At 43.1% G+C, this 16,494-nt stretch overlaps 1 protein-coding gene across 7 annotated transcripts in view; it reads right to left on the bottom strand.

Annotated features, from left to right (window-relative positions):
• Window positions 1-10,694: 10,694 nt before the first annotated feature.
• LOC138527208 (zinc finger protein 718-like) overlaps window positions 10,695-16,494 on the bottom strand; it is a 561,133-nt gene continuing 555,333 nt past the window's right edge. For all 7 annotated transcript variants that reach the window (XM_069638322.1, XM_069638323.1, XM_069638321.1 and 4 more), the window contains one exon: window positions 10,695-11,995. In XM_069638322.1, the coding sequence (XP_069494423.1) occupies window positions 11,079-11,995 (917 nt within the window). In that variant the 3' untranslated portion in view covers window positions 10,695-11,078. The remainder of the gene's footprint in view (window positions 11,996-16,494) is intronic.

Genomic DNA, 16,494 nt, shown 5'->3' with positions numbered 1-16,494 from the left:
GTTTATCTGCGCCATCACGTGTGCGCGCGTGTGCGTCCAAACTCACGACGCGCCCAACAGCCAAAACAGTCAGAGAGAAGCTCACATACAACAAGGGGTAGTTCCTTTTGGAAACATATGATTTTATTCTTAATTATCATGTGTCAGAATGAATATAAAAAACACTATTTCACTCATAAAAATGAATTCATACATTATTTCACAGTATTTAGAAAGACAAACATATTCATGAGTTAATTTTCCTGTTTAGAAGAGTTTTCCTTGAGCAGCTTGTCATGGCAACAAATCCATTAGCAACATTGTGTGCACAGGAGGAGAAAATACCCCAGTGTCTCCCATTGTTTAGAGAGGGGAGACTGGGTGAAGGTGCAAACAAAGAGTGTTAGGTTCAACAAATAATAGCAGCCTAAAGGAGTGATCCCGCCTAGAAGCAATACTTAAGCAACCAAGGTCAATGCTAACAATATGAAAAACATCTTGAAGCACATATGAGGTCAATATACTTCGACAAAGCGTTTTGGCAAAATGGGTAGATCGACTTTGTCAGGACCAAAAGTGTGCCATGGTGATGTTAAAAAAGAGAAAACATGAAAATGTTTGAAAAGCCATATAATTTCGGTCAAAAACCCAGTTTAAATTAAAAGGAAAGGCGTAGGTGCCGCAAATCACCCGCAGTCAGTAAATGAAATGCAATAGGGCAAAAACGCTCCCTGCAACGTTTCCCAATAAAGTATTAATTCCAGGTGTTGTAGTATCATTCATATACATGAAGAAATGTTTGAAAGACTACGGAATTGGGATTAGGAACTGATTAAAAAGCAGCAGAAAATAGGGGGCCGTTGTGTGCAGAGAAGACACATACCTTATGGATAAATTCAATGAATCATGATGGCTAAATGACAGGGGTTTCATTCCAGAAGAATACCCATAGCATATTAATATGCTGTAATAAGTATCTTGACTGTGTATCAAAGAAAAACGGCACGCGGTCATACCTTCTGTGGTCAAGAAAGCTGAATGTGCTTAAATATATTAGGCTGGGCAGAAAAGGCCAGTTCCAGTTGGTGAGGGTCAGCTGCAGCATGATATGATATGATATAGCATTTATAACCCGCCTATACACAAGTGTTTCAAGGTGCAATGAGGCAAAGGAGGGGAAACAGAGAGAGGACAAAGACAATGATCTTACTAGGCCTAGTGACATTGAGTTTGCGCAAGTGCAGGGGAAAGGGGAGGGGGGAAAGTGCCAGTGGAAGAAAGGATGGGAGAGTGCCACACAAGGGATCAAAAACACAAGTTGTGCTGCCAGCAGGTGGCAAGCGCGAGGGTTAAAGAGCCGACAGCAGGTGTCCAAAAGTGCAGGTAAGGGGACTGTAGGGTTGCAGATACAGGCCCAAACATGCGAAGGTCAGCTGCAGCTGAAAAAGCACAAACGGATCATGAGATACATCGATTTAAAGCAGGCCAGCCTTTGTCATTAGAAAAAAAAGTGATCGTTATTACAGTGTTGAAACTGTAGATACTTACTGGAGTAGCAAAGAACTGCTGAGCCAGGAGCTTCCCGGTTACGATGCGGGTTGAGGCTGATGAAGCGGTGCTTGGACACCTCATACTTAAAAGGTCAGAAGTGATTTGAAAAAAATGTTAGAGGGAGGTGACGCTGCGGGTCATTACTATGAACAAAAGCCGTCATCAGGATGGCACCACTGTGCTCCGTACTTTTTAGAGGCTGCGGTTAGTTATAACACTGCAGCAGTAGAATGAAGATCAGAGTCGGAGAGACATCTTTTGCTATACCAAAAGCATCCATTGGTACTGGAATGTCCATACATAAATAAATAATTATTTCTGCATATTTCAACAGGAGGACTGGTACATTGGTACGTATCGAGTCTACTTGCAAAAGGCTAAATCAGTGCTATAAAGTGGTATATGGCAAATCCAGTATATTAAAAAATCCAATACATACAATGCATGGAAAAACGACAAATTTGGGACTATAATTTCATAATGTGCATCATAGATTTGGATATGTACAGACATGCTTAGAATGGCTTCTTAAACATAAAACCGCTTAAGCTTAGATTGCCACAAGCAGTACTTTCTATATAGTACAAACTGTTCATTGAGGCCTTCAGTGTGAGTTCTCACCCGGTGAACCAAACGGGAGTCTTTTTGTAACAATTGTTCAATATTACTGTTTCCTTTCACAGTGTCCAATACCCACTAAATAAATTATCCAGTGAGTGCATCATTACGAGGAAATGTTGAACTAAAGGGGCAGTATTGACCTTACATCCGATACGTGATCTATGTTCACAGAGTCTGGTGTAAACAGCTATTTTTGTTTGGCCCATGTATCTCAGATGACCTGGACATTTAAAGCAATAAATGCCTTGTTGGAGTTGCCGTAACTCCCATGTTTTATCTCTAATCTGAAAGGAGAGGGTCTTGGCTGTGAATCTACAGACAGAACATGTCCCGCATTGGTGGATGCCCTACGAGTGGCCCTAGATTGCACAGTGTGCTCTTGGGTGTACTGTTTGTACATTTGAAGCGGACCAGTTTGTCTTTCAAGTTGGGGGCACGTTTTAGTGCAAACATTGGTTTCTCCTCATCATGTAGGGTGAGTCTAGCAACCGGGCAGTAGCTGTGACTAATTCTCTTGACTTGAAAGGTCTCAGGAGAGTGGGTGATGAAACAGGTCTTCCTAGGTTCTTTATTGGTTCTATTCTGGCCTGGTAGTAAAGACTCTCATGGAGTATATTTGGCTCATTTGCAGGAATGTTTTATCAGATGCCTGGGGTCTCCTCCGGAAAATAATCTGGAGTCCAAATCATCTGCATGGTTATCAAAGTCTGGGACATTAGTACAGCGCCGACATAGCCTAAGGTACTGCCCAAATGGGGGATTGTCTAGGGTGATAGCTTTGGTAATGTGTTGCGTGCAGTTGGTTGCCTAAAGAGGGTACATTTGATTTTGTTGTCACGTTTGTAAGGCAAAGATCACACATGTCAAATCTTACAGGCATTGTATTTATGGGGTTGGGGGGATTACAGTTGTTGATTCAGCTGTACAATTCTAATAGATTCTCGCAGTTGCCATGCCAGACGAAAAAGACCTAATCAATGTTCAATGTACCTTTTCCATGAGTGTATTTTGTCTTGACAAGGATTGGAGAAAAGATGAACTCCCTTTCAAAGGATGCCATATAAGGTATTGCCAAACTAGGGGCAAAGGCTGACCCCAGGGCAGTTCCACTGATCAGTAGATAAAATTGTCCATCAAATTCAAAAAAGGTTTTTCTGTGAGGTTTTTCAACAATGAACTCTGGGGAACTCGGTCTGGGGTTAGAGTAAGTTAAGATTTTGTCTAATGCATTCAATATCATCGTTTTGAGGTATACTGGTATATAAGGACTGGATGTCCATAGTTACCAGTATGTCTTCAGAACTGTTTATCTGTCTTCTTTCAAAGACTAGAATGACTGAGGGGGTCTTTTAAGTAGGACTCATTGTGTTGACTGATAGGTTTAAAAGAAATGTCCATGCACTTGCATAGTAGTTCCAGAACTGAGCCACAGCCAGAAACAATAGGTCTTCCAGAGAGGTTTTGAATGGCTTTATGCACTTTTGGCAGTGCTTAGAAAGTCAGAGTTCTACCCTGTGATGAATTGAGGAAGTAAAATTCCCCCCTGGAGATCTAGTTTTGTTCCAAAGCTATATGGCTCGAGTCCTCAACCAGCCTTTGGATATCCTTGGCGGGGTCTTTTCTCAAAATAGAGTAGTGTTCTCTATTGTTCTGCAAGTTATGAATCATGTCGAGGTGCTGAAGCTTGGTCATAACTACAATGCCCCCTCCATTATCTCCTGTTTTTTTCACCAGGTCATTTTGAATGTCAACATTTTTCAACGCTCTCCTTGCTGCATTAGATACATTTGTGCCTTACTGAGGTTTGTTTATTTTTTAGGGCATCGAGATCTTGTAGTACACACCTCTCTTATTATATTAATATGCTGTAATAAGCAGCTTGACTGTGTATCAAAGAAAAATGACACACATCCATATCCTCTGTGGGCAAGAAAGCTGAATGTGCTTAAATGTATTGGGTTTGGCATGAAAGGCCAGTTTAGTTGGTGAGGGTATTCAACTTTACTCAGCGAACCCGAGATCCGTTTATGTTCTCTCTCGAATCACTACATTTAATAGTCAAGAGAAGGGAATGCCATGGGACTATTTTCATACACCATGCATTTATTAAATTGCAATTAGAAAGAAAGCTTGTTTAGTAAATCCATGCACAGACACTTCACATAATAAGGTGGAGATCTTGAGGATTAGTGTTTATTCATGTACATAGTACCTTAGTATAGATGATTAAGGAAGGTGCTGCAGAATAATATCCAAGGCACAAGTAGTTCGGGGCCTTCAGATTTTAGTCAAGGCACTCATCTCCTCCAGAGCTGAGGAAGAGCACACAGGGGAAGGCAAGATTTTGAAGATAGAAAAGAGGGAGTGTTTATATACTCTAGATCAGAGAAATACTCACCTGTGTTTCTATATTGTCAGTCTCACCATCTGCAGGTCTCCACACAAGTTGAGAAGACCCTGTGTCATTTATTTTATACCATTCCCCTTTCCCTCAGGGGTGTTTAGAGTGCGACTATGCATAAACTCTTGTACGCTGAACATTAGCAGGGGGACTGGGGGTTCCAGCAGCTCATGCGGATTCAAGAATGTTCAGGACCCAACACCAGCAATGACATCTGCCCTATTGGGCAATGGCTAATTAGCTACCAACTCCTGCAAAAGCCCCCTCAACAGCTCTCCTAGGAAACTCTATGAGAGCTCCTCAGCACACAATATAGTTCAGACAGACAAACATAATTCTTTCACCCTGTTAGGTATTAGCAAATGAAACGCTGCAAACAAAAGCTGCTGGCCCCACAGACCCCTGAGAGCATGTAGCCCACACATGTGTCCCACTCCCACTATGTCCCCTATGCCCCAAGGGATAGGGAAATTGGATAAAGTAACAATGACCAGACTCTCGCTGTTGTCTGTGTGCAAGATCTGCAAAGAGAAGCGGAGCATTCAGAACGGATCCTCAGCTCTCTTCCCATATATTATTCAATTCCCAGATCTTAGGTGTACCTGGCTACCTATGCTTGGTGCCTAGAGACGAGTGTCCTATGAAATAATTCTTCTTGGTTGCCATCTCTCGGAACAGAAGAGCACTGCAGTTTCACCTGTGCATGTATGCACAAACGAGCGCTTGTTCTTCGTGCCCCGCACCTTTACCAAGGTTTCAGCGTGAACTCTGTGATGCTACTACTGTGTGCGCACAACAGCCCCTTGCGCTTCCCTCTACAATGCTAACTTCTGGCGAGGAGCATATCATGAATTAAAAACACAATTAAAGAACAGTACTTCCTCCAGACTTTTACTTCTTTACATGGCTAGAGAGCAGAAAATCTGGAAGCACAATTCATGCAAGCCTTCAGAATGTACACTGTTCAGATAAGTTCAAAACTATTCCAATTGAATTATTTATGTATTTATCGCTTATTATTTATTTCCCACCAGTTTTAGGATCATGCCCCACAATAGGTTATGGCCCCTGTAGACCTTTTTTATTTTTACAAAGAAGGCCTGCAGATATCCCTTAACAGGAGCTCAACTGTCAAGGACCTGTGCCCTTGATGGCTTCTAAAAAAAGACATGTACAAATCCATCAGAAAGCTGCTATACTGCCTAGCAGGAACCCACCATCCAATCAGGAACTCTAACCTTACCCTCACACTCTTAACTTTGGACCCAGTTGTCCACCTGGCAATAAAAAACAGTGTACAACAAGAACACACTCAATTGAAGTCATGAACACGAAACACACAAAGATACGTTAAGAATAAAAATGCAACAAGGTCACACACTGTACCGTATAACAGAATTCCAAATGAAAGCAGAGCGGCCATGGTAGTCAAAGTCAGACAGACATCTATGTTGAATATGCTGTGTATGTTGCAGGTGTTATCACATATACTGGAATGAGAATGCGGAAAGGGTGTGCTTTTATTAGCATCGGGAGTTGCTCATCCCTGAGATGTTTGTAGTGTAGAAGAGAGGACTGTGATGCAAAGACAGCCAATGATATGATATATTTTATTTATAGCGCACATATACACATGTGTTTCAAGGTGCGACGAGGCAAAGGAGGGGAAGAAGGGGGAAACAAGAAAACGTTCTTACTAGGCCCAGTGACATTGAGATTGGGCAAGTGCAGGGGAGAGGGGTGGGGAGAATTGCCAGGGGAAGAGGTGGAGGAGCAAGTGCAAGACATAGGAACAAACAGTTCCTAGTAACATTTTCGAAATGCCATTTTTTCGACACCAAAAATGTTTCAAATGTTTTTTTTTAAATGTATTATTTTAAATGGGGATTCCCACTAAACCCCCCTTTTTTATAGACACTTTTTAAACTCTAACAAAATAAAATACAAAAAACCTTCGGAATGTTTTCTTTTAGGCAATTTTTTTTCCGACAAAATGGCATATCGAAAATATTTTTCCATAATTTAACTGGATACCGGAACAAACATCAAAAACAAGAAGTGCGGCCAACAGGTGGCACTGCAGGGTTAAGTGCAGAAAAACAAGTGATGTATAAGTGCAAGTAGGTGATGTTGTAGGGTTGCAGATACAGCCCCAAGTGCAGGGTTGCAGCCAGGGGGCAGAGCAGGTGTGCAACTGTTGTAGCCAGGTAAACCAGTGAAGTATCAGACAGGAGATCAGCGGCAATGCAGTGGCCGAGAGGTGCCAGGTATTGGTTGAACAACCAGGGAGAAAGGTTAGACCCCTGGGGAACACCACTGCAGGTGGAGATATAGAGGAGAGGAAGGACCCAAGTTGGTCCTGGGAATGTCGGTCAGAGAGGAAAGAAGTCAGCCAGGCCAGAGCCTGATCAGTGATACCCAGGTTACCACAGAGCCGGTTGAGCAGATGGCATGATTGACCACGTCATAGGCGAAAGTGAGATCAAGTAGGATGAGGACAGAGGGGAGATTAGAATCAAGGTTAGAGAGCAGGTCTTCACAGATGTTCAGGAGAGCAGTTTCCATGCTTCTGGCTGCTCTGAAGGCAGACTGATGGTCATGCAAACAACCAACAGATTCAGTGTGAAGATTATGCTGGAAGATGGACAGCTTTTCCAGGGGTTTGCCCAGGAAAGGAGTAAGAGATCGGGCGATAGTTAGCCGGAAGGCAGGGGTAGGCTGGGGGTTTCTTGAGAAGAGGATGTACAAGAGAGTGCTTCAGGGGGGAGGGGAAGGTCCCGGAACTGAAAGAGTGGTTACAGAAGTCAGCCAGGGCTGGAGTGAGGGTGTCAACGTGGTCCTTGATGGTTTTGGAAGAACAGGGAAGAACCTATTTTTAAGAGGTTTACATAGATCGGATTTGTCTAGGAACCTCATCGGGGGAGAAGAGAGGGAAAGCAGAGAAGGGAGGGGGGAGGCCGCAGATGGGGCCAGAGGAAGAGAAGAGACTGGAGGGAGAAGCAGGGGAAGCTGAGAGGGTAGTGTCAGGATTGGCTGGGTTAGTAACAGTAACAAGATTAACATTGTGCCTTCAGAGCTGGCTGGGTTAGTTGGGCTTTCAGAACTGGCTGGGTTAGTAACAGGAAGAGTTTGTACATAGAATTAACATTGTGCTTGCCCAAGTCAAGATGGAGCAAAAGAAACTTAATCTGATTGGTTAAAGGAACAATGATATGTTTGGTTTGCCTGATTGGTGGAGAGGACAATGGGTTTGATTCTTGGGAGGTGAGCAAGATTCTAAACTGCCTTTCATCCAGAGAAATTCAGTGGCTGGTTGTACATTAGTTAAGCTCCTTAAGTAAGGCCTTTTCAGAGCTCAGAAAATCTACCAAAGAAGTAAGAATATCGTTTGCTGATCCAGTTTGAACAAGAAGTCATCAGGTGGGATCGTTCTTTTAAAGATTTTAAGATTGTCACAGTGAACTTTCATTTTCTTTTATAAGAAAACTTAAAGAGTAAACAAGTTTCAAATTCATTTGAGAAAAAAGACATTTACAGTTAAAGTTATTATAAGGAAAACAAGCTTGAAGATTGTGCGTAGGAGTTTAAAGTTTATTAACTGCGTGTAATGTTCTTCAAGACTGTTTAATGTGTGCGCAAGCTCGCAAGTCGTCGTTTACGTGTTTTTTGAAAGCGCACATGTACATTTTTAACGTGAAAGACGTTTCCTGAGAAAGCGCGTGTGGTTTTGCAATAGAGCGCGTGCCAAAAAGAATTGCGCAAGTGAATTTTAGCGCGTGTACATTTTTTACGTGAAAGACGTTTCCTGAGAAAGCGCGTGTGGTTTTGCGATAAAGCGCGTGCCCAAAAGAATTGCGCGAGTGAATTTTAGCGTGTGTGCATTCTTTACGTGAAAGACGTCTCATGAGAAAGCGCGTGTTGGGTTGCGATAGAGCGCAAGACCATTTTAATCAGCGCGTGTTATTTTTTATCGCGTTTACGTATTTTTTCACGCGCGCAGGTTTTGTAAATAATCGCGTGTGTATTTTAAACGCGAGGACAATTCTTCACGTCTTCTGATTTCACGTGTTTATCGCACACGCTTATTAAGGAAGAAACTATACGTTCTTTGTGTAAATAAGGAAACAATTCACACGCAGAAAGAAAGCAGTATTCCAGGAAGTTAAAGAATATGATTTAAAGTAATTTATGCAAATGGAATTCAATACTTTCAGAGAAAGACTGCAATTTATGAAAGCATTGAAAACTACATAAGGTTAAAAGAACTTTGAAGCAAGAAGAATATCTACTTCTGAAAAGATGTTGCAAAGGCCATCACTTTAGGATTCTAAAGAGACTTGAGTGGCTTGAACTATATTCACAACACAAGATATATTTACAAGATATTCCACAAAGATTACTAACCTCTAAGTCTTTACTGAGGTTTAAGAGGTAAAGAGTTTAGAGTTTATTTAGAATAATTTTAGAAAAGAAGTTTTCTTATCATATAAGTAACTAGGTGTATTTGTTTACCACAGATACCAGAGCCTACCAGACGGTTGAAGGGCTGCAGTGTCTCCGTTGTTATTTTCTCCAAATTCCCCTTTCCCTTTCTTGGGGTTTTCAGCTCAGCTTATATTTAAGGGTTGAGAGGTGAACTCCTGGTGAGGGTCTGTGGGGCCAGCATCAGCTCCTGTGGAATTCAGTCAAGCCGGACCCTGACAGGTAGAAAGGATGTCCTGGGTTTTAGAGATGAAGTGAGAAGCCAGTGCCAAACAGAGGGCATGGGAAGGGATAGGAGAGGTAGACACTGCACCAGGATTGGTCAACTCCTTGCAGATTTTAAAGAGTTTGGCTGAATTGTTAGCTGCTGCAGAAATGCGGGCTTGTATGTGTGCTCTCTTCTTAGTGAGGACAGAAAGTCGGTATTGCCTTTGGAGCAGAGCGGCAGGCCAGTTTGTCAGAGGATGAACAAGATGCCAAATATTTCCTTTGTGCCACCCTACACTTGCGTTTAAGGGTGACAATGTCTAGGTCATAAAAGGAGTTACACTTGATTTTGGGCTTCATGTGGATCCTCATAACAGGGGCAAGTACATCGAGAGTATCAGAGATAACAGAGTGAAGCAGAGAAAGGGCGTGAGTCAGTCAGAGGTGCAGGGTGGGAGAATGATGCGGCAAAAGCATCAACTGACACACGCTTCATGGGTCGAATGACTGAGAAGGTCGGTGGCAGTGTGGGGTAGAGCGAGAGATGAGAGGAGAGGAGAAAGTGGTCACTCCAGGAGAGAGGAGTGGTGAGTGGGTTAGAGAGGGGGAGGTCTGGGGAGATCAGAACATCAAGAGTGTGACCTGCTGTGTGGGTCGGGCCAGAGGGAAGAATGGACATAGAGAGAAAGAATCACTGAGGTCGGGAAAGAGTCGTGTTATGCAATGACAGAAAATACAGGTGCACATGGTATGGTAAAGTATGGTATGGTATGGTATATAGCAGCATTTATTAAGCCCAAACATACACCTTGAAAAGAAGGGCATCACAGCACTGAACAAACAAGTAGTATCCCTACCCAGCCACACAAGCCACGACCTTCGCCCCCAAACCCAAATGAGAACCATCAGGTTGGAAATAGGAAAGTCTTCAGCATATTTCGAATCTGATAAGTCTCATTTGGGTTTGTGGGTGGGGGCCACTGCGGCTGTGGTTGGGTGTGGACACTCTGTATTTGTTCAGGGCCCTGATGCTGTTTCAAGGTGTATGTTTGTGCTTAATAACTACTGATCCATACCATACGCCCCTGCATTTTCTGTCATTGGATGTCTTCGCATCACAGTCCTCTCTTCTTCACTACATGTGGACGCACCATTAAGGCATGAGATGTGGATTCAGGACTCCAAACATCAAGAGGAAGCAGGACTTGGGCAGATCTCAGTGTACCTTGGTCTCAATGGTGTAAATTAGAAGGAATGTTATGCAAGTTTCATTGTATGCCATACCGAAGTACATATATGCAACAGAAAGAGCAATGTTCCCATAGGGAATTCTAGAGCAATGCTTGAGTTGAAAACAACCAGGTGGAGGGCAACATGCTTTCTCCATTGTGGTCATCCACAATCTCCACTGTGACAAGCAACCCCAACCACCACAGACCTATAGTGACGCCCGCAGTGACCACTTCCTTTTATTGTTTTATTTTCTCCACAATAGCAACATACAATCACCAGCCCCATCTTATGTTTTATCGTTGTGAAATACCAAAAAGGAAACGTAAAGCAGGTGGTTGTGGAAAGAAGGCCTGTCCAATCATGATCTTTATCCTTCATTTAGGAAAGTTGCCTCTAGAACGCCCTATATCAGAGAAAAGTCAATGCATTGGAATAAAAGGTGATAGATTTGGAAGCCCTAAGAAACTAAAGTTGTTGATGTATTCATTCAATGAGCATTATACCAAATGAAAGAAGAAATATGCACAGATAACACAGGACTCCTAGTGTAAACCAAGGCATAGTGCATTTAAAATGTAAATACAAAGCATTCTCCAAGCATATCTCAAGACCGAAAATTTGAGAGGACAGCTGTCTTTTGCATGGTGGCTGTTGGAGGAATTCCTTTACACCATACGCCCTTCTCCCGTAAGTGTGTCTTCTGATGTCGTTTCATGTTTGAGCTGTGACTGAAGCTTTTGTTACAGTCTGCACAAGCATAAGGTCTCTCACCGGTGTGAGTCCGCAGGTGCCGGCGGAAATTTCTGTTGTCGATGAAACCTTTCCCGCAGTCGGGGCATTTGTAACGCTTATTTGCAGAGTGGGCTCTCTTGTGGCGCAAGAGAGTAGACCTATAAATGAACAGCTCCTCACACTCCGTACAGGCAAACATCCTTTCGGAACCAAGCACATCCTGTTGGGACAATAAAGTTGAGCTGTGCGGCAAGCTCTTTTCACACTCTAAGGACTTCTCTGCCGTATGAATTTGCTTTTTTTGAGTTAGTGAAGAGTGGTCACCCATGATTTTCACAAAATCAGTGGAAGAATCAGGCCTCTCATCTGCGTGTGTTCGCTGATGTCGGATGAAGCTTGAGTGCCAGTTGAACATTCTGTTACACTGGACACACTGGTACTGACACTTTTCCATGCTGGCTCCTGGTTCATAGATGGGAGTGGTTTCTTGGTTGAAGCTTTTTGCGTAGGCAATCCACATATTTGCCCGTTCTGACCCGATACGTCCCTCCTGTATGACAGGCATTATTTGTCGGACAGTCTCTTCCCAATCAGCAACAGCAGAGATTCTATTTGTGGAAGAAATGTTCTGATCAAATACAGACTGGTCTTCACTGTAATAACTGGCTTCCACTGGTTGGGTAAGAATATTTTCTTTTATCTTCCCATGCGATGGCTCCTGCAGGGGTAATGCAATGGGTTGTTTGCTTGGAAGCCTGGTCTTACTAGTTTGGGTCACAGGCACATAATCTGTCAAGATAGAATAGGGAAATTGATTATTAGAAACAGCTCATTTGGACAAATGAAAAATAAATTCTGTATTGGCTATATTTTTGAAAGTCATTCTTCAAACTCTGGTGTCACTGAACACTTTTTTGCTCCTGGCCCACCTTGATCCTGGCTCTCTCCCTACAAAGGCAGACAGCTACTTACTACCAATGGTCAGCTTCTTTATAACACAGGTGTTTGTGTCCTTCCTTGACCCCATAGGGTCGGTCTGCATTCTCCATGAGAACACAGAAAACAAAATCCATTGTAAAATACTGGATGATCTCTACCTCGATGAAATCTACTTTCACTCCCTATCCAATTTTGACGGTTCTATGTAAAATTCACCTACAAAAATCCTGCGGCTGAAAAAGCTGTTTTTCTTTTGCACATATCAATTCATATATGCGGGTGGACCCCCTGCAACTCCCTCATGCTCCCCTTACTATAAATGATTACCCTAACCCACCCCTACATATATATGCGTTTAAAAGTGAAGGAAAAGAAACAGCTTTTTCAACCGTGGGATTTCGTAGGCGACTATCACTCGATATGATTTTGACCACTTGATAAGATCGTCGACTGGAGTAAAGCGATTGGAATAGATTTATGGCATTGTCGGTATGGTGGTGGTAGGGGCACATCTTGCCATTTTCAAAGTGGTTAACAACTACCAATTGTTCGTAACTGTCCCTGGAAAGATGACCAGGTACCCAAATGGGGAACGAAGAGCAGTGACAAATGATGGGCATGTCACAGAACTGATGTACTTTGGGAAAAGTTGGACTCATTTGGTAAACCCAAATAACCGAAATTCTTTGTGAGGACTTGCAAAAAGAAGTAAAGCTTTGCTAAGTAGTAATTATGGTGTCATCAATGTATTTATATATGAAAGTGTTGCATTTTTTCAATCAGGGTTTTCACCATCTTAAATACTTAGACTATGAAACAAAATTATTGTAAATATGAAACTGTAATTAATTCATTTGTATGTATCAGTTCTATAACACATCTTCTGTCAGACAATTTTGTCAAAAGTGTATGTAAGGTTACACGATTAATTTTCAAAGGCTATTTCAAAACAGCTTCCATACTGTTCATTGCTCAAACCGACCATATAGGTGTAAAAACCCACTTAAGTGCAGGAGTTACAAAGATGTATGTGAATTAGAATGAACATAGCCCCCATCAAAAGTACAGTGCATACAAAATATTTACTGGGAAACAAATAATGCTTTTCCATGGCAATAAAACCTCTATGCATTATCTGCTACTATATATCCTTCTCAAATTTACTGACGGTAATACACTTCCTGCAGTATGCAGGTTTTTCCAAATCTCCTGTCAAGATCAAACTAAAGTCAGAATATCAAAATAAACAGCGTTGTGAAAGAAGGAGGAGTGTAGCTGAAAGAGCAGAAGGAAGGTCACTCCGCGGCAGAAGTTCAGCTAGCAATTGGAGAGATCCACTGAGAAAGAACTCAGAGATGAACAAGTTACTTACCAACTGATAACGTTCTTTCGACTGGATGTTCCTCAAACATAATCCTCATCTTAGATGTATTCGTCCAGCTTTAGCTGCTTTGGAAATTTTTTCTCGGCAGAGGGCGCCTTGCGTCGATGTTGTCGAGTCGAAGTGCCTCTAAGGCCTCCTTTGTGGGTGACGTCATCGGGTATAGAAGTATCACACGCAGCGCCCGTTGTCCTCAGTTCTGTTTTTCCCCTCTTGCTCTGCTGTATAGATAGTGTAGGTTGCCAGGTGTCAGCCTTGCGAGAGTTGAAGTGCTAATAATACTGGAAAATCTACAGAGGGGTAGGAGGGAGGGAGATGGGGAATGTGTTGAAGGAACATCCAGTCAAAAGAGCGTTACCAGTTGGTAAGTAACTTGTTCTTCGAATGGATTGTGTCCTCCAACGTATTCTTCATCTTGGATAGACTCCCAAAGCAGTGTAAAAGTTCTTTGGAGGAGGGAGTAGATTTTTAATATTATATAGCTGAATACAGCACTGCTTTACCAAAAGCAAGCGCTTTAGAGTGGGAAGCATCCAGATTTTAGAATTTAGAAAAAGTGTGCAGCGAAGACCAAGTCGCTGCTTCACAAATAGATTTGATGGGACCTCCACTTTGAAGGGCTGTCGAAGAGGCTATGCCTCTGGTTGAATGGGCCCTCAAGCCTTCTGGTGGATCTTTGCCTGCCAATCTGTAGCATTCTGAAATGCAAAGCACAATCCAACGTGATAGGGTTTGTTTTGACACTGATTAACCCAACTTCCTCCTGGTGTAGCCAATGAAAAGTTGATTATCCACTCTAAGCTTGGAGAGCCTAGAAATGTTAAAGCTTAGAGCTCTTCTCGGGTCCAGCCTGTGCAATCTTTCATCCTCCTTGCTGGGATGAGGTGGAGGATAGAATCTATAGGATCTTCTGATTTAAATGGAAATCAGACACAACTTTAGGTAAGAACGAGGGTTTAACCCTCAATACAACTCTGTCCTTGTGGAACACAGTACATGTTGGCCCAGAAGATAGTGCCTGCAACTCGCTCACTCTTCGTGCAGATGTTAAAGCAACCAAAAAACCGGTTTTCACCATTAGTACTCTTAAATGGCATGTGTGCAAAGGTTCAAAAGGGACACACATCAAAAATTTTAGAACCAGATTAAGGTCCCAAACTGGGACTTGGAAAGAAGGAGGAAACACATTGGTGAGTCCATTTAAGAATTGTACTATCAGAGGAATTTTAAAATGGGAACATTCTTCTGAAGAGCGCTTGAAGATGGCAAGCGCTGCAACATAACCTTCAATGGTCCCAACATTGAGACCTCTAAGTGCCAGTGATAAGAGGAAGGATAATACTTCTGGAATAGGACACAGAAAAGGATCAACATTCTTTTCCCTGCACCAGTTGCAAAACTTCTTCCAGCGGCAACAGTACAAAGATTTTGTTGCTGGCCTCGCCGAAAGCAACACCTCCATGACGTCATCTGGAAGGTCCCAATTCTTGTATCTCAGCCTTTCAGATAACAAGCATGAAGGTTGAGAGTCCTCACCTCTGGATGGAGAACCTGGCCCTCCTTTTGTGAGAGAAGGTCCTGTCCCTGAGGAAGACATAACGGAGGGCAGATGGACATATCTAGAAGGTCCGGGTACCACGTTCTCCTGGCCCAATCTGGGGCAATTAGGATCATGTGGTTTTTGAACCGTCTTAACCTCCTGATGACTTGAGGAATGACGGGGATCAGAGGGAACGCGTATAGCAGTGGGAAGTTCCACTCCACCATGAACGCGTCCCCTATGGTTCCTCTCAGGGGAAATTCCCTTGAGCAATACCTTTCGCACAGGACACAGAACTCTGCCTGCTCAGAGCGTCCGCCGTCATATTCTTCTCCCTGGCTAGATGAACTGCCGATAAGGAGATTCCTTCCTGAATTGCCCAATACCAGAGCCGCATTGCCTCTTTGCACAGAGGTAGTGACCCTACACCTCTTTTGTTTAGGTAATGCATGGCCACTGTGTTCATCATTATCAGGATATTGTTTCCCCTGACAGATGGCAGAAAAGCCGTCAGCGCTAGTCTGATTGCTCTCAGCTCTAAAAGGTTGATGTGTAGTTTGGACTCGGATGGAGACCAACGACCGCTGATTGTCAGATCGTTGGCATGAGCTCCCCACCCCATGAGAGAGGTGTGCATCACTACTGTAATCTCCGGCCATGGTTGGCAAAAATGTTCTCCTTTTAGGATGTTCTCTGTGCAAGTCCACCACAGAAGATCCTGCCGAACATTGATCAGAATCTGAAGGATATCTGTCATTTGTCCTGAGAATTGGGACCATTGAGTGTTTAGAACCCATTGAAGGGATCTCATCCTCAGGTGTGCTTCTGGCACTAGGGAAATGCAGGATGATATGAGGCCAAGCAACCTCAAGAAGTCGTAGGTCTGGAGATTATGGGCATTTTGGAATTTGGAAAAAAAAACTGAAGAATGTCTTGAGCCCTCGACTTGGGAGGTGAGCTCTTTCCCAAGGATGTGTCTAATACAGCCCTTATGGACTGGATCTGTTGGGAAGGTGTCATTTGTGACTTCTTGAAATTGAGGGAGAAGCCCAGTCTGTGGAGGAAGTGGCAGGTGACTTTCAGATGATTCAAGGCTTGCTCGAAAGAACACGCCCTGATCAACCAATCGTCCAGGTAGTGGTAGACGTGAATCCCCCCTCTCCTGAGGTGTGCTGCCACCACTGCCATCAACTTGTTGAAGACCCTCGGGGCGGAGGTCAACCCGAATGGTAGGACTCGAAACTGATAATGCGAGTCGACAACCGCGAACCTCAGGTATTTTCTGTGCTTGAGATGGATTGGCACATGAAAAGAAGCATCCTGAAGGTCCAATGACACCAAAAAATAAGCATCCTGAAGTTGAAGGGCCTGAAGGATCTGAGTAACCATCTTGAACTTGTCCTTCCTGAAGAGCTTGTTTAAGCCTCT

The sequence above is a fragment of the Ambystoma mexicanum genome, chromosome 1q, assembly GCF_040938575.1.
Source record: "Ambystoma mexicanum isolate Mex_15411 chromosome 1q, UKY_AmexF1_1, whole genome shotgun sequence".
Classification (NCBI taxonomy): domain Eukaryota; kingdom Metazoa; phylum Chordata; class Amphibia; order Caudata; family Ambystomatidae; genus Ambystoma; species Ambystoma mexicanum.
The sequence above is the reverse complement of the archived record's forward strand: the minus strand, read 5'-3'. Positions and strand labels throughout refer to the sequence as shown.